This window comes from Dipteris shenzhenensis, chromosome 12, assembly GCF_047967505.1.
Source record: "Dipteris shenzhenensis isolate YYH24624 ecotype China chromosome 12, Dip_SZ_1.0, whole genome shotgun sequence".
Taxonomy (NCBI): Eukaryota; Viridiplantae; Streptophyta; class Polypodiopsida; order Gleicheniales; family Dipteridaceae; genus Dipteris; species Dipteris shenzhenensis.
The window spans coordinates 21106416-21130491 of NC_141607.1; the positions used below are offsets into that span (position 1 = coordinate 21106416).

The window sequence follows — 24076 nt, forward strand, 5'->3', positions numbered from 1 at the left end:
ATCCATAGAGAGAAAGTGAGATCTTTTGATAGATTTTGGTCCACCCTTTTAAAAGTGCAACCCCTTTCGTTTAAAGAGTCCCAATGAGCAAGATGGAGAGTACTTTGGAGACTTGTACCATAGTATTTAAGAGGAACTAGATTGCTTCAATATAACCATGCTAGAGAATTTAAATCCCACTTGCACTAAAGACTAAGACAACAGAAAAAGATGGAGGATGGTTGGGAATAGATAAGATAGGCACTAGTTTGGAAGAAAGAGACATTAGCTTCAGATAAACAAACCAAGACCAAATTCAAGCCATCCAAACAAACCAAAACCTTAGGATCATTGAGGAAATGTGTTAGATCCCAAGACAATACAAAAGAATAGGCAGAAAGGCTTGTGAATACATTGTGAGGGAGTGCACAAGTACCCTGAGTGCTCCCTTTCAAAGAACAAACGGATAAAGCCAAACTTATAGGTGGCTAAGGGACTGTAAAAGTAGCTATAGCTACAAAAAGGCAAAAAGGGAATCCAACTCATGTGCTCTAGAAAACATGGGGAGACAAGCAAGCCTATTTCAGTATAATATAGAGATTATTTCTACAAACGTGGCTTAATAATTAGTTTTTGCAACAAATCTAAAAGACCAATGAACCAATGCTATTGTGACATCGTGAGACTTATCGACACCACTCTCGCTATTATTGTGGGCAAGCTTTGGTCCATATCCAAAAATACCTTGACCACGTAGATTTCATGGATGGACTACTTCATAGACTGCACACAAATGCCATTTCATTGGTGCATCAGCAAGGGATTGATGTTTTTGAAATTGTTGTTGCCCTAAATTTATTTTAGTGTGTGATGACTTCATATTCTTATTTCTTGTTGCTTTTCAAATCCACATCTATAGATAAGTGTTGCCTACATTATACTTAGAGGCAATGCTTAGAGCATACCATAGCATTTGCAATTTAGAATGAATGTGTGCTTTTTTAATAAAGCAAAAGCATTGTACCATAGCATTTGCAATTTAAAATGAATGTATGCTTTTTTAATAAAGCAAAAGCATTGAAATAGATGAAAAAAACCGAGAAATTGTCTTCATTTGCATTGGCGTTCATGAATACAAAATTACAAGTTTCCTTCCACTTGAGTTGTCCAAGAAGAAGACACACCGTCTCTAAATTCTCTACTTTAGTTGAAATCCAGCATTTTGTTAGAATGAAAAGCACAATAACAAAACGTGGGAGGCAGTGCCGCTCATATTTTTATGCTTCTTTAAAAGATGAAGGGACAAAACCAATAAAAGAAAAAAGTGTAACTATAGCGCTGCCTACTTCCAAACCTCTCTGCTGAAGACAGGGATGGACTATCTGACCCCTTATATGATTTTTGGCAACTAGCTAGGGGGTTCGTGATTCTACATATTTGGAAGCAGAGAAACGACTTAGTCTATCACAAACCCCATCTTGGGAGAATGCTAGCTGCGACTATACTAGATGATATAAGAAAGGCCGTACAGTTCTTTGGGAAAGATACTGAAAGCTTTAGATTGATAGGTAGAAGCTTGAACTAAAGGGGTTTGCCTTTCTTTCTGAGGCTGCCTTATTTTTTTGTACAGTGCACCTTTACCTTTAATATATACTTTACGTTACCTTACGTTACCGCAAACAAAAAAAACTATAGCGCTGTCCAGGCAGTTCTAACAAACCCATGGTTGTGCCATGCGCATGAAGAGACACACGCCTTCCATGCAAGGTCGTACGTTCTTATGTTGCACATTGCCACAACAACAATATAAGGGATCTGCCTTTTCTCTTTAAGCACGCATGAAGGTGCTTTCACATGCTAATACGAGTTTAGAGAGAGACACAGAGAGAGAGAGAGAGAGAGAGAGATGCAAACATGGCGTAGAACGAGCGTCGTCGTAACGTTCAGCCTCTGGTCTGCACATCACGCATTCTTTACGTTGCGAGGCCAGCACAAGCATGTGCACTTGAGCGGAAAAAAAGGTTCCTTCGACTTGTTGATTGGAAATGAGAAAGAGCCAGAGACACAAACACAGACACAAAGAGGAAGAGGGAGAGGGAGAAGGGGGGGGGGAGAGAGAGAGAGAGAGAGAGAGAGAGAGATCTTTTGGTTTTGGTTGTCAATCGTGATGAAGAAACTCTCTGCTGGAGCCAGAACCGAAAACCAACCGACTGTATCGACCAGCCCATTTCACATTTCTTGCTGCCACGTACGACGCCCATTTCTCAATTAAAAACGCTTAAATAGAAGAGAAGTGGAGGTGGAGTGGGAGAGGAAGGCGAAGGACAAGATACTGAAGAACATGAAGACAAAATGTTTTAAAGACAATATGTACCATATTTTACAAGTAACATTACAAATAACGCGTTAAGGTGTTACTGGAGGTGTTTTTGTGTCATTGTCTGACTTCTTCCTAGTCTTCTGTCTTGTATTATGGATCCAATATTTCAAGGTCACAGCTTCTATTCCAATTTCTGCACACAATGAGTCTACTTCATCCTTGCTGACTCCAGCCAGGGTCCATCCTGTTCTTGTTGCAAACTCATTTAGTTTTTTCAACTGCTCAAAAGTGAACCTTGTCCTTTTCCTTTTCCTCTTTTGCTCATTCAGACTGGTTTCTGATATAGCCCTGTCTATCATACAAAATGTGCCGTCTTGCCAACCTAACTTGGATGAAGAAAAGGGTGTTGGTGGAGATGCTTCAGAGGAGAAAAGCACTGGAGGAGAACCTGCTTTGGGTTCCAATTTAGCTAATATATTACCATCATCAGAGGGAACTAATGCCGGTAAGCCTTGCTCCATTCTTGCTGTTTCCTGAGGACACCTATGGAGTTGCCCACTCGACTTTTGTAACAATGCCAGGCACTCAGCAGTGGCAAGCATCGCTTTTGCAGTCTGTCCCAGTGCTTCAACACAACTCTTGAACATCTGAGTATGTTCTGAAGTGGTCAAGGCTTTCACCTTCAACTTCCTTTGATCTTGAGAGATGAGTGAAAGAGCTCTGCCAGCATTAGCTTTGAGGGCACCTGCTATCTCACGAATACTAGACAGGGCTTGTCCATTTTCTCTGGTTTCTCTTTCTCTGTATTCTGATTCCATACCATCTCTCCCCAATATCACACGCCTATGGAAGTTCCTGTGGCAGCCGCAAGCTGTACAAATGAGGGAATCAGACATGCCATCCTCTGCACCTGCCATGAATTCGCCACACCCATCAAGCACAGTTGTGCCCTTTTCAGCATTGATATTTCGTTGACATTCTTGATACAGAACTTGATAACTGCACTTATCTACTTTTGACCCTATCGAAGTTCCCTTCTTTTCTTCAATACCCGTATCTTCACATCCATGCTTGTACCAATCTTGTACTTTTGACCCTATATTTTCAGCTCCCCATTTTTCTTCTTCCATCCCTGCGTGTTCAGGCACTCTACTTTCATCCATTATTTGCAATCCTTCCATGCTTTCCATCTTCCATAGCTCTGCTTGCTCCCTGTCATTCACGATGGTTGTCACTTCTCTTTGCCCTTCACATTTATGGTCCAAAAAGTTATTTTCTGTCATCACTACCATGCTAGACTCCAGATGACCAACTTTCTCTTCCATGGAACAAGCTGTGGTAGGGTCGACCGTGCTTACTTGCCAAGCTACAGAATCCCCTCTTTCTGCTCCCTGAGAAACTCCAATTGTTAAATTTCCATCCTCAAATAAGCTCCTGCTTCCAACTCCAAGGCCTAAACCTAATGGCTTTTTGTCTTCTATTCCGAAATGTGCATTCAATATGTGTTCCTGCATACTAGCTGTTTGCATCGTCTTTAAATTATTTATATCACTGAAACCTTGGATATCCATAGTTTTCCTGATTCGTCAATGTCCACCCGCCCTGTCCATGTATGGCCTGCAAAAATGCGGTAAAATCTTAGCAGTTTGATGACAGACCATTATTTCACAATTCAGGCAGATTCACAGGTAGTTTATTAGTAAGCAATCAAGATGACATGACTCCTATTACCGTCCAATACTTTTTACAGATTTTGCAAGTCGCGGACATAAGAAGCGGTTATCCTTTAGGTTCGACGGATCTATGGTTCCCTACTTCCTCATGACTACCGTGTGATCAGAATTACCCTAACGCAGCAGTCAAACAGGTCTTATTACAACCAGAATAATGATGCATCCGTCGAATAACGCAGACTGTCTTGAATACAAAGTGTACAATAGCTTTGTAATTAATCTGGAAAAAGTATCAAAAGGCAAACCAGAACGACGCTTCCTATGTCGAAAATACCTTTCCTAAGGACTTTTGTACGCCTGAATTCATGCACTTAAGCAAAACCCAATGCTGCAGAAGCCAAGTTCCATGCTGAGACACCGCGTGCGTATGGTAATCTATAAGAACATGCAAGCGTAACGCATCAAAGGAGGTTCCCCTTTCGTCTGTCCAACAGAAAAGGTAGGGGATTATAAGCTTGGTGATCCACGTTTCTTTCCAAAAGCTTCTGCAATTGCAAATGCAGAATCCAACAAATGCTCAAGAACCCACAAAAGCAGGAGCAGAATTCACGAATCCAAATGCAGCACGAATGCTCCTTCGATTTCCAAAACCGACATATCGATCCCCCCGACGAAATTTGAAGTTTGAATAGTAGAATGCAGGATCCACAAATGTACAATTGCGCTTGAAAACAGTCGCGAAACTCACAAGCGACCCATCGAAACTGAAACTTAAGTACCCCTCAACCGCGGTTATACTTATTTTAGCTATTTCTAAACCGTTCAAAATCTATGATACACAAAGGACCTCACATCAATTGTCCAACCATGCTTTGAAATCTACGTATTTTGAAGCACGAACATAAAAAAGGATATCTTCCAAATAGGTTCTTAAAGAGGTTAATCCATGTGGATGCTTCACCCATAGAGTTGTTTGTTAATGTGCACTTTGTAATCGTTGCTTCTATAGTCATGCTCAATTTTTTTCCTCGGGTGGCGGATATGGCGTTGCATAAGTTGCTTATTCCAATGGTGCGGTAACTTTTATGAGCTTTATTTCCCTTGCTAGAAATTCGAGGCATGACTATATGAACTCTATTCTTGATTTCTCATTTCCAATAAAAAAAAGTACATTCTCACTCAAGAGTAATCATATTTAATATATGGGATTTGAAGAGAAGTAGGAATACATACAACAAGGTTTTTCATATTGTCGAATTCTTGTATAGGACAACAATAGTGATCTATAAATATTTCTTATTTTTTTCCTGATTATCACTATTTGTGACCTCAACTAGTGATAAAAGGAACAGATCTTGTGCTTCATATTCTGGCATTTGTTGGACTATTAGTAGCATCATTGTGACTCATCTAATTGATTATGAGGAGAAGGAACTAATATTACAATTTATATTGTGGCATTACTCAAATTGTTATTCATATTATCTTGATTCATAGTTACCCCTTGATCTTCATCCATCCATGACAAGCATCTGTTACTTGGTCTATTTTACCTAATTTGTATACAATCTCGAAATTCTAATGTCAATGCCCACCTTGATTTTCTTCCTTTCATATGGTTTTTGTTCATCAAGCTTGCTATTGCATTGGTACAATCACTTTTGTTCGGTGCAAACATGTGTACAACTTTTTCAAAGTTTTGTAACACAACTACATACAGAGCTATGTATCTTGTTTTCGCTATTGACACAATGAGTGATAGCAAACCACTCTCAACATCATCTTTGAATATCATTGTAGACCTCTGATTCCTATTTCAAATACATATGTCTACAAATAGATTGACCTAGTTAAATATTGAACAGATCTATCTGCTAGCACATTTTAAGCTTTTGGAAAGAATTCCCATTGCCTTCATTGTATCTTTTTTAAGGGAGGTATTGCTCTATCAAAGTAGTTTTAAATGAGTTTAGAATAGCATGTTAGACATTTCCTCTTGAGCGGAGTTGAGAATTCTTGCATAACCTTGACCTTTCCAAGATATATTTCAATCCATTCTGTAGAAGAGACATAGAATCCTACAAAGGTCTATTGTGTACGTCTCCATCTACATTTCTTCCTTTTTAGCTTGAAGCTATATTTGGAGAAAAGGTGGCATCCTGATAAACATCCCATAGTTTAGTGCATATTAGTACATCATCACGATATGTTAACACCGCTTATTTCTATATTAAATTTATTAAAATTATACTCTTAAAGTTTATGTTTGTACAATGGCATACTTGGATGCATTTGAATTTCCATAAGGGCTAAAGTGAAAAGCTACCACAAGTAAATATTGAATTCTCATCTGGCTCAATGTACCCAATTGAAATTGAGTTGCCCAATAAATGTTCATCTAGCTAAACATTGTACCAATCTGCTACTATACCCTACTATATTATCCTCATGCTATTGTTTGTTATGAGACCAAATATGATGTTCACCGACTAGCCTATATTGAACCTTGGCTAGTTTCTTCACATAGTGGAAATAAATAATGGATAAGGTTAAAGAGGAGAAGGGAACCTGAAGGGAATGGTTTAATTCAAAACTTCAACTTTTGATGTCTACAACAGGGAACTCACAAGCACAAAATTCAAGAGATAGACAACAATAGAACAGTGCAAAATGTCTTAGAGTCTATTGCACAAAATTTGAGCCAAATACTCCTTACAGAATGCTTTACCAGAGATTCCAAAACATGTAACAATGCACCCTAGATGCTTTATGGTAAACACAAATACTACTCCTACTACTTGCACTCCTTAGGTTTTATGCTCATAAGTAACCTTCAATGCGATTCATAGTGTGAGCCCCTTAGACAACACCGTCTTGCACACATGTGCTCTCTTATAGTTTTGCTCTAGGAGGTGGGTCTACATCTCATAAATGATATTATGTAAATTTATTATACTTTAATATAGATATTTCATATCTATATACTATGACTTGATGTATTTTGGGTCTATATATATATATATATATATATAGTTATATATATTTTAGATCAATAATATTATATTTACAATCAATAATGTTATTTTTATAATTTTGTATGAGTTAAAAGATAAAGATTGACTTTTATTTTGAAATTGGATTCCGTATTGCATACACAAGAGGATGGAAGAAACCAACTTTTTTAATGTTTTTCTTATGCAAAAGCTTTGGAGACAATTCATTGTTGTCAACATCAATGTTTCTCAAAAAAAAAAAAAAAACATTTTGAAGGTGATGCATACATAAGAGGTTGGGTTACATTGGGAGAATTTCAACATCGACGTTTTTCAAAAAACAAACAAAAGTTTTTCGAAGGTGATGCATACAAAAGAGTTTCGGAGACATTAGACACTTTTCAAAATCTTGAGAATTTTCAAATAATAAAAACAAAACTTTTTTGAAGTTGTTGCATACACAAGAGGTTGGGAGACATTTGATTTTAAAAAAAAAACAATCAAATACATTTTGAGCTTGTTGCATATGCAAAATAATTTTGAACTTGTTGCATATGAAAAAGGTGGAAAGATAATTCCCCAGTAATTGCATTCAAAAAATCTTGCTAAGACAAGCACTAGGTTGAGATGCAAAGTGAACTAGAAGTGTGGAGTGAACGGTGGTGCTACTTATAGTCTTAACCTAGAATCTTGCCCCAAAAATCCCAACGCTAGACTTAACCTTGCATCCCGTGTATGTCTCCATTTCCTACTCTCCTCATTCTCACAACCTATCTCCTATCCTCCTCATTCTCACAAATATCCCTTGAATCTCCAAATCACATTGATACTCAGACTCAAGTAATACTTATCTTCCTCCTCCTGCCCCCTCTCCTTCCCCTCCTCCTCTCCTCCCTCCTCCCCTCCCCTCTCCTCCCTATTTCTTTCCTCCTCTGCTCTCTCCCGCTCCCCCTGCCTCTCCCTCTCCCTCTCCCTCTACCTCCCTTTCCTCCCCTCCCCACTACACCTCCCTTTGTTGTTGTTGTTGCCTCTCTGCCCTTCTGTCCCTCCATCTCCTCCCCTTCCACTGCACCTCCATCTACTTCTTCCCCTTTGCCCTTCTCCCGCTCCACTCTTCTTCCTCTACTCTCCCTCTACTCTACTCCCTTTCCCCCCCTCTTCATGCTCACTCTCCTCTCCCTCCCTGGCTACTCCTCTCCTCGTTGGCCACTCTAAGGAATCCGCGTCCCCTCCTCTATTCCACACCTCCCGTACCTATTGTTGCGCATGTAGTGAGGGTGACATCCTCCCTCTTACATTTGTGGTATGTAAGGGGGAGTAGAGGGGGTAACAAATCTCGCTCTATTTCCTCCAATCCCCTTGCCTATTGCAAACTCGAGGAGGGGGGGGCCGACAACCCCCTTCTATTCTCATCCATTCCCCACCTATTTGTGTGAAGAGGGGTGTGATGCCCCCTAGTTGTGTTTGCAATAGATTCCTCTCCTAGCCTACCTCCTCCATCCTCCTCCGTTTTCAACAAACCTTTTAATGCCCCCTTCTCTATCCCCCTACCCATCCCCTCTCCCCTCATCTCTCCTCTACTCTCCCTCCCTCTCTGGCCACCTCAAGACATCCTCTTTGGCGCCTCCATCATCTTCTCCACTTGCATTGCTCCTTGGTTTCTCCTTCCCTATCGGAAGGGGGGGTTTAGGGGGTCCTCTATCCCTCCCCGCCCACTTACCTATTTTGAATGCAACAATAGGGGTCACAACCACCCTCTATTCTCATCCATTCCGGACATATATGTGATCACAATAGGAGTGCGATGCCCCCAAATTGTGTTCGCAATAGGTTCCTCTACTAGCCCACCCCCTCCATCCTCCTATGCTCCCCCTCTCATACATTCTCAACAAACCCTTTGACACCCCCTTATTTATCCCCCTACCCGGCCCTCCTCTCCTCCCTTGCTCTCCTGCCTCTCCATCCACCTTGAGCCCTCCTCTTTGTCACTCTATCATCTTCTCCACTTGCACCCCTGCTTGTTTGTTGCCTCTCAAATTTTTAATAAAAATAAGATTAAGTGGTATCTAATTAAAATATATTAAAACAAAATAAAATGAAATAATATACATGGTGGTATAAATGGGACACTCATAGTGAGCAAATATACCTAATGGTGCTATCCAGTGGCTCCAAGTAAGCATATATAGCCCATAACAAGTTGATCCAAGGCCTACTATTTTGATGCTTTTTCATTTTGATTAGAGGGGGGGGAAGGGGGGGAAGGTAGAGATTTGTTAGTAATCTCATACAATTGTCACTTTCGAATTTGTGTGAAATGGTTATGTCCCAACAAGCAATATTTGAAGTTGGAGGGTCAATGTGAAATTTATTAATCATGCCATGATACATGTTGAGGAAAAAGGGCAAGTGTTTATTCTTGATTACCATGGAAAAAGTTTCGAGCTGAACATATATTGCTAAGATAGTGAAAAATGATGGTCCAATGTTGGGGACACAAAGTGTTGTACTTGCAACATCTCAGGATGCACCCCTATAAACACAAGCTCCAACAAGTTTTGTATTACAACATCTAAGGATATAACTACATAGGGTAGTCAGAACATGAAGGAAAAATTTTGATAAAGGTTTGACTACCACACCTGTTCCCAAAAAAAGGAGCCAAAAGAACTCTAGCTAAATGAGGAGACCATTCAAGAGAAATTCCATTCAGAGCAAGCAAGGAGTTATAGAGTAGGCTATTCAAATTCAATTCAATTAAGAGAAGGCAAGGAGTTGTAGCAGAGTAAAGAGAATAAGAAGATGCACTTCTATAAGCATGCCAGACATACATCCCCTTGAAGTCAAGGGATACATATTGGGAGCATCCCAATTTAGTGTGGTGGGGCAATGTAGATTAATTGGGATTCATTGGTCACTATTTGATGAAAACTAGATGTGAATTTTTCATGAATAATTTATGAATATGCAAGGAAAATGAACACTCCATCTACAAGCAACATCACTTTATGTCCTATTGAAACCAAAAGGGTATTTCTTCCACACACAAAGTCACCACTTAATCAATTGGATAAGAACACAATCACATCATGAAGCGACAGTAGACTGGGTACAATCTCCCCCCCTAGATGAGTGGCTCACGCTTCCTCATCTAGAGTATTTATAATATTTCATAAAAGCACCAAGGAGCCAAAATTATCCCTCTCATCCAAAAATGAGGGATTTGCTTTACATAGCCATCTTAGGGCCCAAAATGAATTATGTCCACTACAAAATATATTGCTCAAACTTGCAGTAATAAAACAAATACAAAATTTGGCCCATGGCTATATATAATGCGCTGTGCGACACCTTGATCGGTACCCTCACACTAACTCCAATCCTCGCTATGAGTTCCATCACCTGTACTCAAGCTGCCAATTACATTAGTTATTAACAATCGATTGAACGAATCAGTGAATCAACCGATCCCAACATAATCGTGCTCAAAGCATAATAACCAAGCACAACACCAATAACACTAGTGACATTAGTATTAGCATGGAATCACCCACAATACCGACCATCTAGCATGGCAAAACACAAGCTAGTCAGGCGTCCCCCACTAACCACACAAAGTTGTAAAGAATAAGGGAGAGAGATAGGAGACTCAAGTTCAGCTTTCTTCACAACACACAAAAGAGAGAGGACACAAGGTTGGAGGGTGAAGCCTTTCTTCACTTTTGCACACAACAACAATACAATAGAAGAGGGAAATACCCTATATGTCAAAACCTAGAATACGTGGTTCATATGTGAACCCAAACCAAAAACATACGTGGTAGTCTAACTACACCACGAGTACAACTAACATAGGCGGTGACATAAATGATAGTCATCCAGGAGATATATCGGCGGTAGAGCTTGATATCTCAACAAAAGTATCCACTAGGACCCCCGCCACGTTCGATGCGCTCCTATGGAGTACTTTGCCATAGTCACACTTGACTAAAGTAATAATATCCAAAGCAAGATATATCAAAAAATATAATTTCCATAACATCCCACTTGCTTGGATTGCAACTGACCTTAGTTGCGTGTTTGACTATAGGAACTAATGAGGTCTTGGAAAGTTTGAAAGAACTGCTCAAGCATCCACTGAGCATCATCCCTTGGGTGATTCTTAAATTTGAGCAAGTATTTAATGTAGACATTTCCTTTTCGGGTGGAGGTCTATTGATGATCAATAATGAATTCAAGTTCTAGAATTTCTTCTTCATCAACAATCAATGGAGCCTCTTCATAGATAGGATGAATAGGTAAAGGTCCTTTGAAGGGCTTTAAGAGGTTGATATGGAAAGATTTATGTATTTTCCAATTATCAGGTAATTCAAGCCTATAAGCTATATGATTGATTTTTTGAATCACCTTGAATGGTCCATAAAAACGTGGTGACATCTTGATTACTAGCCATTTCTCAACACTCTTCAATCTTCTTTTCTCAATGCAAAGAAGTACATAATTGCCTTCTTTAAAAAGCATGTGTTTCCATTTCTTATTAGCTTGTTTTGTGTACTTCTCTTGTGTGATTGCAATGGCTTCTTGAACCTCTTTGAGAATATCTTGATAGTCATGGGTAAATACATCTGCTGCCTCTACTGTATGGGTCAATCGTGTGATAGGAATAGGTAAAACCTTCCCATAGATAATCTCAAAGGGTGCTCTTCTAGTTGCAGAATGAGGAGTATTATTATAAGCAAACTGTAAGAGATGAATGTATTTGTCCCAAGTCTTTGGTTGACTTCTCGCATAAGCTCTTATCATATCCAGAATAGTATTGTTTGTAACCTCAGTTTGTCCATTCGATTTTGGATGAAAGGCTGATGAGAAATCTAACTTAGTGCCTAGATTATGAAATAATGCAGTACAGAAATTACTACAAAACTTCGAATCTCGATCAAACACTATAATCTTTGGCAAGCTATCAGACAATGTAAGGTAGTGTCTAAAAAAAAAATTGTTGGTCAATGGACGAGATCCAATCCAATTTTAGCCGCTAGCCCCAATCCACAAGGTGATGATCATGAAATAATGTTGGCTTCCATTATCCCATCTAAATTTGACATGGTTGATTAAGGAAAATCGATCTACAAAGGATCTGGATCATAAAGATTTTGTTAAAACCAATTCACGTCTCACAAAAAGTTGAATTTTGTGACCATCTTTTTTTGGCAAAATCGCATAGCAGATCCATGTAGATTTCAATCCATAGGATTTAGTCAAAGTCCATTGCGATCAAGAACACACAATTTTGTCAAACTCATAGGAGCTCTTTGAGAAATTAATTGAAAGGTTTACTGGAAGGTGCTTTTGATATTCTGACAAGTGATGCATTCAGCTACAAACTTAGCCACATCTTTTCTTATAGTAGGCCAATGAAATTCTCTTGCTATCACTTGTAAAGTGGCAGTCACTCCCCTATGTCCCATATATGGTGGTTGGTTTGTGTAAAGGGTCGAGTGATGCATAATTTCTTCTGATAAAAGAGGTATCCATCATTGCATGAATATTCCAACATAGGATGAGCATAGGATGAGCATAGGATTCCAATTATTAGTCTCTAATTTGTTCCAGATATCGGTGAAGTCTGGATCCCCTTGATAAGTATTCTTCATACCTTCAAAAGGCTGGGTCTCTACAAGAGTGATGTGATTAATACTTGGCTTTTTGCTAAGAGCATCAGCAACTACATTCTCTTTTCCAGGTTGATATTGAATCATGGGCTGAAAACTCTGTATAAATGATGCCCACTTGATATGCTTATCGGATATAAGTGGCTGAGTCAACAAATGCTTGATACTTTGCTGATCGGTTTGATAAGAAACTTAGATCCCATCAAATAATGTTTCCACATTCATAAGGTATGCACAATAGTGGTTAGTTCTTTATCATATGTGCTATAATTGCATTCCACTGGTTTTAATTTTCGGCTCTCATATGCTATTGGATGTCCATCTTGCATTAGTATGGCTCCAATTCCATATCCACTAGCATCAGTTACAATTTCAAAGAATGGTCTAGAGAAATCGGGTAGTTGCAACACAGGAGCTACTGTGAGAGCTTCTTTCAAAGCTATAAAAGATTTATCTTGACGCTCAGTCCATAACAAATGCTTAGCTTTTCTAAGAAGGTCTGTCAATGTATGTGCAATGTATGCGAAATTTCTGACGAACTTTCTATAAAAGCTACACAATCCCAAGAATGATCTTAATTCATGTATATCTTGGGGTTTAGGCCATGTGAGTATGCACTCAATCTTCATTGGATCTACTCGAATCCCATCGGCAGATACAATGTGACCCAAATACTCTATTTGATTTTGAAAGAAACTACTCTTTTCAGGATTTATGTACAATTGATTTTCTTTCAAGAGTGAAAAGACTAACTTCAGATGTTCCTTATGCTCCTCAACGTCTTTGCTAAACACTAGAATATCATCAAAAAATACTACTACACAATCTTGGTGTTTAAGAGAGATTCGGTCATCATTCTACTAAAAGTAGTTGGAGCATTAGTTAGCCCAAAAGGCATAACTAGGAACTCATAATGTCCTGTCTGAGTTCTAAAGTAGTCTTGTATATATCCTCTTCTACCATACGAACTTGATGATAGCCAGATTTGAGATCTATCTTACTGAAGACCTTGGCCCCTTTCAATTTGTCCAAAAGATCATCAATCCTAGGGATTGGATATTTGTTCTTCACTGTGATTTTGTTTAGTGCACGGTAGTCTATGCACATTCGATAAGTTCCATTTTTCTTTTTGACTAATAAGATAGGTGCTCCATAGGGAGAACTATTGGGTCTTATTAATCCTCTCTCTATCAGTTCCTCCACTTGCTTTTGAATCTCTTTTTGTTCTAGCTGATTGACTCTATATGGAGCTTTGCAAGGTGGAGTATTGCCCAGTAATATTTCTATACTATGATCTTCAAGTCGAGAACATGGTAGTCTAGGCGGTAAATCCTCTAAGAAACAATCAAAAAATTGAGAAAGAAACTTTTGGTTTGTAGGTTTAGTGTTTGGTTGAGTAGCTGTTACTGTATTCACCAAAATTAGATATGTCTTCTCACGTTTTCTAATTGCTCTTTTGGCTTGCGTGTGGTTGAGTAAAGGACTGATCTCAGGTCTCATTGATTTTTCTAACTTAGGATTATATTGATGCCTCCATGGCATTCCTAAGATGATGTCCACTCCTTGTAGGGGTGCCACTAGAAACTTTCGTGTATCCTTATAGGGTTTGATTGAGATTTCAAGATTCTTGACTTCTCTAGTGCAATTGTACTTTGTTTTGGTAAAAGCAGCTTTGACCTTATAGTTAGATGGGAAAGACTCTAGATTTAGCTTTGCTAAGACTCTTTCTGAAATGAAATCATGTGTACTATCATCATCGTGCAGAATAACAACCTCTTTGCCATTAATGAAACCTTTCATTTTTAGAAGAGCATGACAATTATACTTACCTCCCTCTTGTTTGGCTACTTTGTCATCAATCATGTGCACTTTTGCCGTCAGGGTCTTCTTACTTTCAGGACACTCAGTGGCTATGTGTCCCACCTTGTTGCACTTGAAACACCTTATTTCTTCCTTTAGAAAATTTCCACCATTCAACTTCGAAGAAGAATCTGTCTTCTATGGAACAAAACCATTTTTAGATTTAAAGAAGGGCTTTTTATCAAATCTCTTTTTCTTATGGAAGGGTACATGTCGTTTTGAATCTTTCCCTTCTTTTGGGATTCCATTCTTCCTTTCACAATTCATTGCAAGAGAAATTGCAGAGCTTAGTGAGCGAGGATGAAACATGTTAATCTCGACTCTCAACTTAGACTTTAGACCTGCCACATACTTCCTGCATTGTTCTCACTCATTAACTTTCTCTAAGGATTGTAGTTGGATCAACGTTTGCGAAAATCTATTAGTATATGTGGAGATCATTTCCTTATCAAACTACCTGAAAGTATCCCACTATTGTCTGGTTTTTGCTTTGAAATGTGAGGGAAGGAAATCTCTCTTGATGAGCTTTTGAAAAGACTTCCAAGATTTTGGTCACCTTTTACTGTGCTTAGTGATGTTCCACCACAGTGCAACACTCTCTACTAAATGATTTGTAGCACATTTAATCTCATCTTTTTTAGAGAATTTCTCCCCTAAAAAATAATCATCTAGCTGACTAATCCAAGATAAGATAGTGTGTGCTTCTTTCTTTCCATCGAAATTTTGAAATGAGAAAGCTTTTCTACTTATCTTACTCTTTTTTCTCAAATTTTGTGCTCTTAGTGTGGCTTTGACTGTCTTGATGATAGGATCATCGTCAAAATCATTGTCGAATGACTCATTATGAGAAAAATGCCTCTTTCGTTTTTTACCATTGATTTTCTTTTCCAATCTCTCCCTATGCTCATGCTCATTGGCCAACTATGCCTGAAGTGCATCTAGTTGCTCTTGGAGCGTGCGTGGCTGTGGCTGATGTGCCATGATAATTGCGATAAGTACAAATAAAGCAGAGCAGAGAAAAATAAGGATACTCAGTGTATTAAAATTTAAACAGGTGAAAGAAAAATGTGACTTAAGTGTAGGGTAAGAAATGGATGGCAGAAGATACTAAGTGTATGAAATATAAAGCAAAAGAAATCCCTTATCTCACTCTTTGATCGGAGGTAGAAAGGACTAGAGTGGGAGATATGTGACCGATGATGTCGCTCGTAGTCGTCTTTACGCTTGTGCTTGACTGATCTCCAATTAATTACTCAGTGATTCATGGTTCCAATCACCTTCTTGATTCAAGCATTCAGAATTGGCTATGGTCTTCGCTTTGTTGAGCTCCGATCACCTATAGGAGACCTGTAGCTTGCTACATTTTTCCTCTTCTTCTTTCTTTTTAAAAAAAAAAATAATAAATAAAGAGGGCATTTGAACCTTATGTTTAGTCAAAGCATCCTTTGACTTGATACGTTGTCTTCTACAAGCCTTCAAATCTTACGTGTCCTGCGATGGCAGAACGTTCCCAAAAGGTGGCGCGATGAGGACTGAGGGGCTGCACCGCATTGACAGAGGCCTAAGGGCCAGAGGCTACTGCTACCGATGACTGCAAGTATGTAGAGGCAGCGCTAGCATGGACATGGATGGGTGAGCCGAGCGGGCGTGCAAATTTTTGGAGATGTAGACGAGCACACTGGTCGAAGTACTATGGGTGACTGTAGGTCTTGCGAATGGAGTTACGCAAAAGGAGTGAGACTTCAAGGTCTCTTAAGGGGCTGCCAAAATAATACATCTATGAGTTGCTGCTAATGAGGCGCTGAGGTAACACGACTTTGTGTACAATTCATGGCCCAAAGCTTCCAAAGGCAGCTACTATGCAAGCTTCAAGGATGATGGCGATGGTGCGCACATAGGTCCTATTGTTGCAAGCGTCTGCCAGGGTGGAGAAGAAAAGAACAGGCTTTGCGAGGCTCTTATGTCGAGATTAATACGGCTTGTTTTAAGGCAAGGCTTTGGCATACCAACGTTTTGCGGTGGCTAAAGGTCTGTAGATGGGCTTCTGTTTCCAAAGTAGACCACTCATAGAGAAGCTCTTGTCACATAATTCTCTTCTTTTTTCAAAAAAAATTCATGACCTTAGATATAGGTCTTGATAAATCTGTTAGATATCAATGCTGCACTCTCATGTAACTATGCGGGAACGAGCTAACTCTACTTGTAAGCCCCCATATGAGGAGAAGGCATTTGAGTAGCTCAGTTATCCGGTAGGTCCTGGTTTGGACACCAGATGGGGGCCATGTGTGGCTTGATGGCTGGACGACTTCAGATAGAGTTGGCACACTGCCAACTAGGCTACATGCAAGTGTGGGAAGGCATCCCTTGACTGACCACACAAAGGGTAGATGGAGCATTTCTCGAGGCAGCCCACTCTCAGTTTGCAGGGCCCATTTGGAGCCTCAGATAATCCTGGATGGCTGTGGGCCGAACGGACACCATAGGTGAGTTGCTCTATTTTGCGCACCGGTTCGATCATATGGTCGGTGGCCTATTTTGTGACCGACCCCCAGTCGACCGTTTGGGCGGATTGGGTTGGCCACCCAATTGCGCCTAACCGACTACGACTGGTGGCTATATAAGAGCAAGCCCATGAAGCCCATTTCATCACTGGCTACATCAACCCTTATTCCTTAGCATTTAGCCTCCGTCTTTTACTGTTTCCAGCGTGCCATCGAAGCTTCTTTCATAGGAGCGCATGGTTGGGAGGCAGCGCCATCTATTGTATCAGTTCTATAGTAATCAAATTTTTAATTCTCCATACTATCTTGTTTTCTCTCTTGCGTATGAGATCCTATTATCTGTTGAGCACAGACTTTGTATTATTTTCTTACAAAATCCGTCCTTTATGGCCCCATAACTTATGATTAGCTCCTTTCTAGGTGGTAGCAAAGCTATTACATCTGCAGAGAACTTCTCGTTTCTCACGAACTGTGTATTTTTTAAATGTGTCACTTTTCACACATCTTTTATTCCTTGAATTCTCTCTGTGCAATTCAAGAGAGAGCTTCCCCTCTCCAAACCTTAGAGCGTACCAAAGCTCTGATACCACTGAAACCAAAAGGTATTTCTTCCACACACAAAGTCACCACTTAATCAATTGGAGAAGAACACAATCACACCACAAAAGCGACATTAGACTGGGTACAATCTCCCCCCCTAGATGAGTGGCTCACGCTTCCTCATCTAGAGTATTTATGATATTTTATAAAAGCACCAAGGAGCCAAAATTATCCCTCTCATCCAACAATGAGGGATTTGCTTTACATAGCCATCTTAGGGCCCAAAATGAATTATGTCCACTACAAAATATATTGCTCAAACTTGCAATAATAAAACAAATACAAAATTGGCCCATGGCCATATATAATACACTGTGCAACACCTTGATCGGTACCCTCGCACTAACTCCAATTCTCGCTATGAGTTCCATCACCTGTACTCAAGCTGCCAATTACATTAGTTATTAACAATCAATTGAACGAATCACCGAATCAACTGATCCCAACATAACCACGCTCAAAGCACAATAATCAAGCACAACACCAAAAACACTAGTGACATCAGTATTAACATGGAATCACCCACAATACCAACCATCTAGCATGGCAAAACACAAGCTAGTCAGGCATCCCCAACTAACCACATAAAGTATCCACTAGGACCCCCCCCCCGCGTCTGGTGCACTCCTATGGAGTACTTTGCCATAGTCACACTTGACTAAAGTAATAATATCCAAAGCAAGATATATTAGAAAATATAATTTTCGTAACACCTATCATGTTTAGGAGATCTCAAAGTGATGATCCTTTGTTGGATGATGTCACACTTTAGAAGTGTGGAGACTTTCTCTAAGCCCTTAAGACTTTAGAAAGAGTGACATGGGATGTGAAGCTACATTATATGAGAGCAGATACAGGAGTGACATGAGAGTGATATAGTAAATAAATGCATGCTCTTAAGCAATACATTCTTAAGTAAATGCAAATTCGATCTTATGGATGGGTCAGTTTTTTGTGAAGCACACATTGCCTTGGACAAAGTTTGAAAGCAAAACTTTACACTTGATGAATTTATGGCAAAGTCTTCAAGGGTCACTGCTTATATATTCCTATTTCAAGATGACTCTAATTGTAATATTGAATTAGAAAGGTTGATTTACTACCATATAATATGAATACAAATGCAACTCTTTTAGAAATTCTCATAAAGGCAAGGGATTTTTGGGTTGAGTGTGGCAAGCAATTATCAACAAAGGGCAATGACCTACAACTCAATTTCTCACAAAGAAAAGGCACTTTTACGAATGCTTGAAGGGTGTAGTAAAATGATTTCAACCAAGCCCCAAGATTTGAAGACTGCATTACCCTTAGTTCCCCCAGAGTTTAGAATTTCCATCGCTCAAAATTACTCATGGGCTTGTAAGAAATATTTTTTGGGGGTTGTGGGTGTTTCCAAGCAAGCATTTTCAAGATTTTGTAGCCTCTTTGGATACTGTGTCACCATACTACCAAAATCACTACAAAAGGTTGGATGTCGTGTGGTTCAAGAATGGAAGCTTTTGTGGTTTGGGTGTGTTTCCAAGCAACCAATTTTTGAATTGTGGACCTTCTTTGAACAATGCACTGAACATGCTCCTAAAATCACTGCAAAGATTTGATTTTGTGTGGCTTAAAGCTATATGGTTTAGTAAGTGTGGGTGTTTACAAGTCTATTTTTTTCGGTAATTTGACCTTGTTTGGATAGCGTGTAAATACACTTCTGAAATTGATTCAAAAGAATCATATTTGTATGGTTCAAGGCTGGAATTGTTTAGTGAGAAAACGTTTTCATGATATTGTAGGCTATTTGGATAGCATGTCAACATGCTGCCAAATTCACAACAAAAGGTTGGATTTTGTGTGGTTCAAGGCTGGAAGTTTTTTTGAAAAGGTTTTTTTCTAAGCATTACTTTTTTGCCCTTTTGACCTTAGCATATCAACACACTTCTAAAATCATTGCAAAAAAATGGATTTTGTGTGGTTCAAATTCGGAAGGTTTTAGTGTGTGAGGTGTTCCAAGCAATCATATTTTGGATTTTGGACCTTGTTTGGATGGTGTATCGCCATGCTACAAAAATTATTACAAAACGTTGGATTTTATGGAGTTCAGTGCAAGTATCTATACGAGACACATAAATTATCTTTGCATTGTATTTCATTATATCATGAATGTATGTATAGCATACAAGTCAAGGAAGATATCCTATGAGGCACCAGAGCATAAGGCAGGTTAGAGGAAAGTAATATAAGTAGGGATGGTTTTTTCAAGTTAACTTCATTAAGAAGATAAACTTTTATATTGGTGTCGAAAGTTTGTATGCCGTAATAAAAATAAATGTTTGAAACATTCACCAAGATTTGAAACTTTTATGCCAAAAAATGTAAAGTTTTGCCAAAATATACATTTATTCCCTCAAAATTCAAAAGAATATATTTAAAAAAGGCACTACACTCTACTAATATTGTGAAACTAAAAAAATGATATTGAAAACTTTCACCAAGACTTTATATTAATATATAATCATAGCTTCGATAAAAACATCCCTGAATATAAGGTAGATATCTATCATTTGGTGAAGGCAATTAAGGTCCATTCCATATAAAATTGCAAAGAAGATATGCTAGAAGAGTCTTAAATGGTGAATGCTTCTTTGTAGCATCATCTCTTCATGATTTTACTCACCTTATAGCCAAGACTTATCACCCATTTGACCAAGGGAACATGAACTTTTTTCTTATCCACATCAACTACTCTATCTGGCTAAGCCCTCATTTGAAGCTTCATGTTGGACCAATTGGGTAAGGACATGGCTATGCTTTCTCTTCTTTCCATACCAACAAAGGATGTACAAGTGAAGATGCCAAAGTTTGTGGAGACATACACGTAGAGACAAAGAAGAAAACTATGGAGACCACCATGCAGGGTACAATTGCATTAGGGGAGAATTGGGGTCTCAAAAGGGACTCATAAGGAATGGATTAGGGAATGCTTAGTGGGCTAATGCAAGGGGCTTGGAGGGTCCCAAAGAGGCCTAACCAGCCCAACCTAGGTGGGTGAAGCCCACATTTGAGCCCACCTCTCCCCCTATCAATGAGGGGAGGGGGCCACTTTTTGATATTTGAATTTCAAATTTTGAATCTCCCTCCCTCCCTCCCTCTCTCTCTCCCTCCGTCCCTCCCTCTCCCTCCCTCCCTCCCTCCCTCCCTCCTCCTCCTCCCTCTCCCTCTCCCTCTCCCTCCCTCCCTCCCCCTCCCTCCTCCTCTCCCCTCCTCCATCTTGCTCCTCCTCCTCCCTCCTCCTTGTCCCCTCCTCCTCCTCCTTCTGGCTCCTCCTCCCTCCTTCCTCTCCCCTCCTTCTCCAGCCGCCCAGGATCCCTCTCCTCTGCTCCTCCCTCCTGTAGAATCTCTCCCCTCCTCCTCCCTCCTATAGCATCTCTCCCCTCCTCCTCCCTTCTACACCTATTGCCCTACTCTTCTCCTCCTCTTCCTCTTGCCCTCATCTGCTTCTGCTTCTCCTCCTCCCTCTTCCTTGCTACTCTCTCCCTCTCACTGCTCATCTTTGCCAACACACATTTTAGCCTGCATCACTGATACCTCTCTTTGAGTACTCATGGCACCATTTGAGGACATATCCAACAAGTACCATGTGAACCTACAATTGGAGGTAGAATATGCAAGCATACGCTCTTTGGGATATAGTGGAACTCCTCAAAGTGTGCTCCACAGTCTTCGATTGCAAGGGAAGAAGCATCTGACCTTTGGGTGGATGGAAACTTGTATCCTTTAGACCCTACCACCCAAAAGAGTCCTCCTTTTCATACAGTGTATGATGTTGTTCAGTTTGTTGGCAAGGGACATGCTGGATTGCTTGATTACTGCAATCGATTGAGCCATTCTCAAACATTGGCTATGCAAGCAAGCGAGGTGCAGAGAGCCCAAGTAGAAGAACTTGCACATTTGGGAAATATTACTATTGTGGCAATGCATAATAGTATGCAGGATCTCCAATTGCAAAACAAAGCACTGAGTGACAAAGCACATGCACTGGACTTGGAGCGACATGAATTGGAACAATCAATCTAGAAGCTTGCTGAAAGCAAACAAGATTTGGAAAGGTCTATCTATGGCCAAGTTCAACATGCTGTGGAGAAGGAACGAGAGAAGTCGATAGAACGAGTACAAAAGTTAAAGGGAACACCTTTGGGATTGAAGGAGAGGAAAAGACAACTGCAATCTATGGATGCATTGTCAACCAATAGTGGTGCCCGAAAGAGGAGAATATGGGCTGCAAGGTTAGTTCCCCAAATTTTCAATGAAATTTCTTACCCCAAAATATTTGTGGTGTTGCATTCTTTCCACTAAGACTCATTTGTACTCTACTTTAGGAATTTCATGGAGGGGGTGTGATGGGAACAATTGAAATGCATGATAGTGATCCTTCATATGTTCTAAGAAGTTTAATAAAGCCAAGTGATGTCATGGAAGTGTTGAAGGACCCTAGACAAAAAGGGATACGTAAACAAGTTGCTAGAGAGGTAATGAAGGATTTCAAGGGCCTCATCCAAGCAAAGGAGGTGCTTGGAGCTTGTGATGCTACTGGTGTAAGTTATGAAGCTTACAACTCTATTTTTAAAAATTTCAAGTCTACTATGGAGGAAAAGTATAAGATATCTACAATGCCATTGCTAACACCGTGGTTTGTAAGGCTTGCATGTCAAGAAACAAACCAATGTGCTACAGAAAAGCTTGGAGGATACCATTGTGTAAGGGTCACAATGACTTGGAAGAGTAAAAAGAAATCTGGCATCCAAATGTTTGAGATGAATGCTTTCCGATGTTTACGTGGATGTAGAGAATTTGCAGAGAGCCATGGTCAAATTCTATGGGATGAGAGAAGAAGTTAAGAGAAATTCCCTCTTCACATTCAACTTTATTTCTTCTGATTTCTATATCCTTATTGAATTTCTCTTTCATTGTACAGATGGCAAGCTAGTATTTGTTATAAAAATGGATGAAGCTTAGTTGGTAAAAGAGCACAAGGTAGAGAGGGTGAGCATTTGTATTATGAACAACGCCTTGCATTTTGCTCAAGGGGATGAGGAAGTTGAGCAGGGTTTCGCAGTCCACTCTGAGAAGGACATATGGTGGTTTGCAACCTTTGAGACCTCAAAGGAGTGCCACGAGACATTGAAGTGGGTTTTGGAGAGAATTGGCATCCTGTCGATTATTCAAAGACAAGAGGCAGGGCAAACATTAATTCTGGATGGGCATGGAACGTTTCAAGTTGAATGGCATCTAGCTGGTGATTTGAAGACCCTCAAGTGCTTGCATGGTTGTGATATAGGTGCAGATGCAAAATGGACATGGTTGTATTGCACCCACTCTCAGAAGATGCAAAAGGGAAGCCTACAGTGGGAAAATCACATCCTTTCTTGCAACCAACGTGTAGCCCCTGATCATCACAAAAAGGATCCTAAGTGGGATCCCACTCTACCAATTCCATTGGAGCGGGTACATGTGTGTACTTTGCATGATGAACTGTGTATACTTGATAAGTTACTCTATCTCCATCGAGTTTATGCTTGGAATTTGAGGCCACAGCATGTATCTGCACAATGCATTACAAAAGCTGAAGAACTACTCTCACTAATGGGACTTCAGGGAGGCAATATGAAGCTTAAGTAGGACAAGAAACAATCAAGAAAGACACAAAATCTTCCTGCTAAAGTGTCCATGGGGGTAGGAAGGGCAAGGAGGTTCTTGTCCAACCACAATGCTGATAAAGAAAAACATACATTGGCTTAAAGCACCCTAGGTTGGGAGTACTAGAAAGATTTGTGTGTGAGTGCACCACAAATCAAGCTTCACATCCGCGAATTACTACTTTGAGAGCAAAACTGTGGACAAAGCTTGATGCATTTATAAAGTTGCTTAGATAAGGTCAAACAGAAGAGATTTATTATGAGAGATTCAGGACATCATTGGGGATATTCATATCATTGATGGTAGAAGCATGGGGGGAGTCACATATTACACATTACATGGTAGTCCTCCTTAGGTTGAAATTTTGTGCTTTAAACTTGAGTCAGTTTATGTTTCTAATACAATTTTTTTCTTTATAGCATATTCTTTACATGCATGCACCATGGTTTGTGGAACAATGGGGCCCTTTGTCCATTTGGAATACTCAAGGAATGGAGAAATCACACTACAGAGCAAAGGCAACATACTTCAAGAATACAAGGCATGGGGGCGGTATCACACAAACCAATGTACTACACGGAATGTTCGATTGGTTTTATAGATGTCTAGAAGCCAGGACTCTCAAGCGCGATAATGTAGAGGTCTCAAGTCTCGCAAAAGTGGTTTAACATGTCAAGAAGAAAAGGAGATGTGCCGCTTGGAAGTCCTCAATAGGGAGCCAAGGGATTGTGCTTTGGTTGCAACATAGAGTCAGACAGGGGAGGCATTGGGTCCTAAGAGAGCCCCAAATGTAAGA

At 39.8% G+C, this 24076-nt stretch overlaps 1 protein-coding gene across 3 annotated transcripts; it reads right to left on the bottom strand.

The window, feature by feature from the left end:
* Positions 1 to 2357: 2357 nt before the first annotated feature.
* Positions 2358 to 4842, bottom strand: LOC147895969 (uncharacterized). Of its 3 annotated transcripts, none has more exons than XM_087382880.1 (3): positions 4721 to 4831; positions 4307 to 4455; positions 2358 to 3916 (listed from the first exon to the last, which is right to left on the bottom strand). In XM_087382880.1, exon 3 carries the CDS (start codon positions 3868 to 3870, stop codon positions 2386 to 2388), a length of 1485 nt encoding a protein of 494 aa, XP_087239006.1. In that variant the 5' UTR covers positions 3871 to 3916; positions 4307 to 4455; positions 4721 to 4831; the 3' UTR covers positions 2358 to 2385. The 3 variants fall into 3 exon arrangements, with proteins under 3 accessions (XP_087239006.1, XP_087239005.1, XP_087239007.1); XM_087382879.1 differs by lacking the exon at positions 4721 to 4831 and adding an exon at positions 4562 to 4690; XM_087382881.1 differs by lacking the exon at positions 4307 to 4455 and having other exon boundaries at positions 4721 to 4842.
* Positions 4843 to 24076: the final 19234 nt, after the last annotated feature.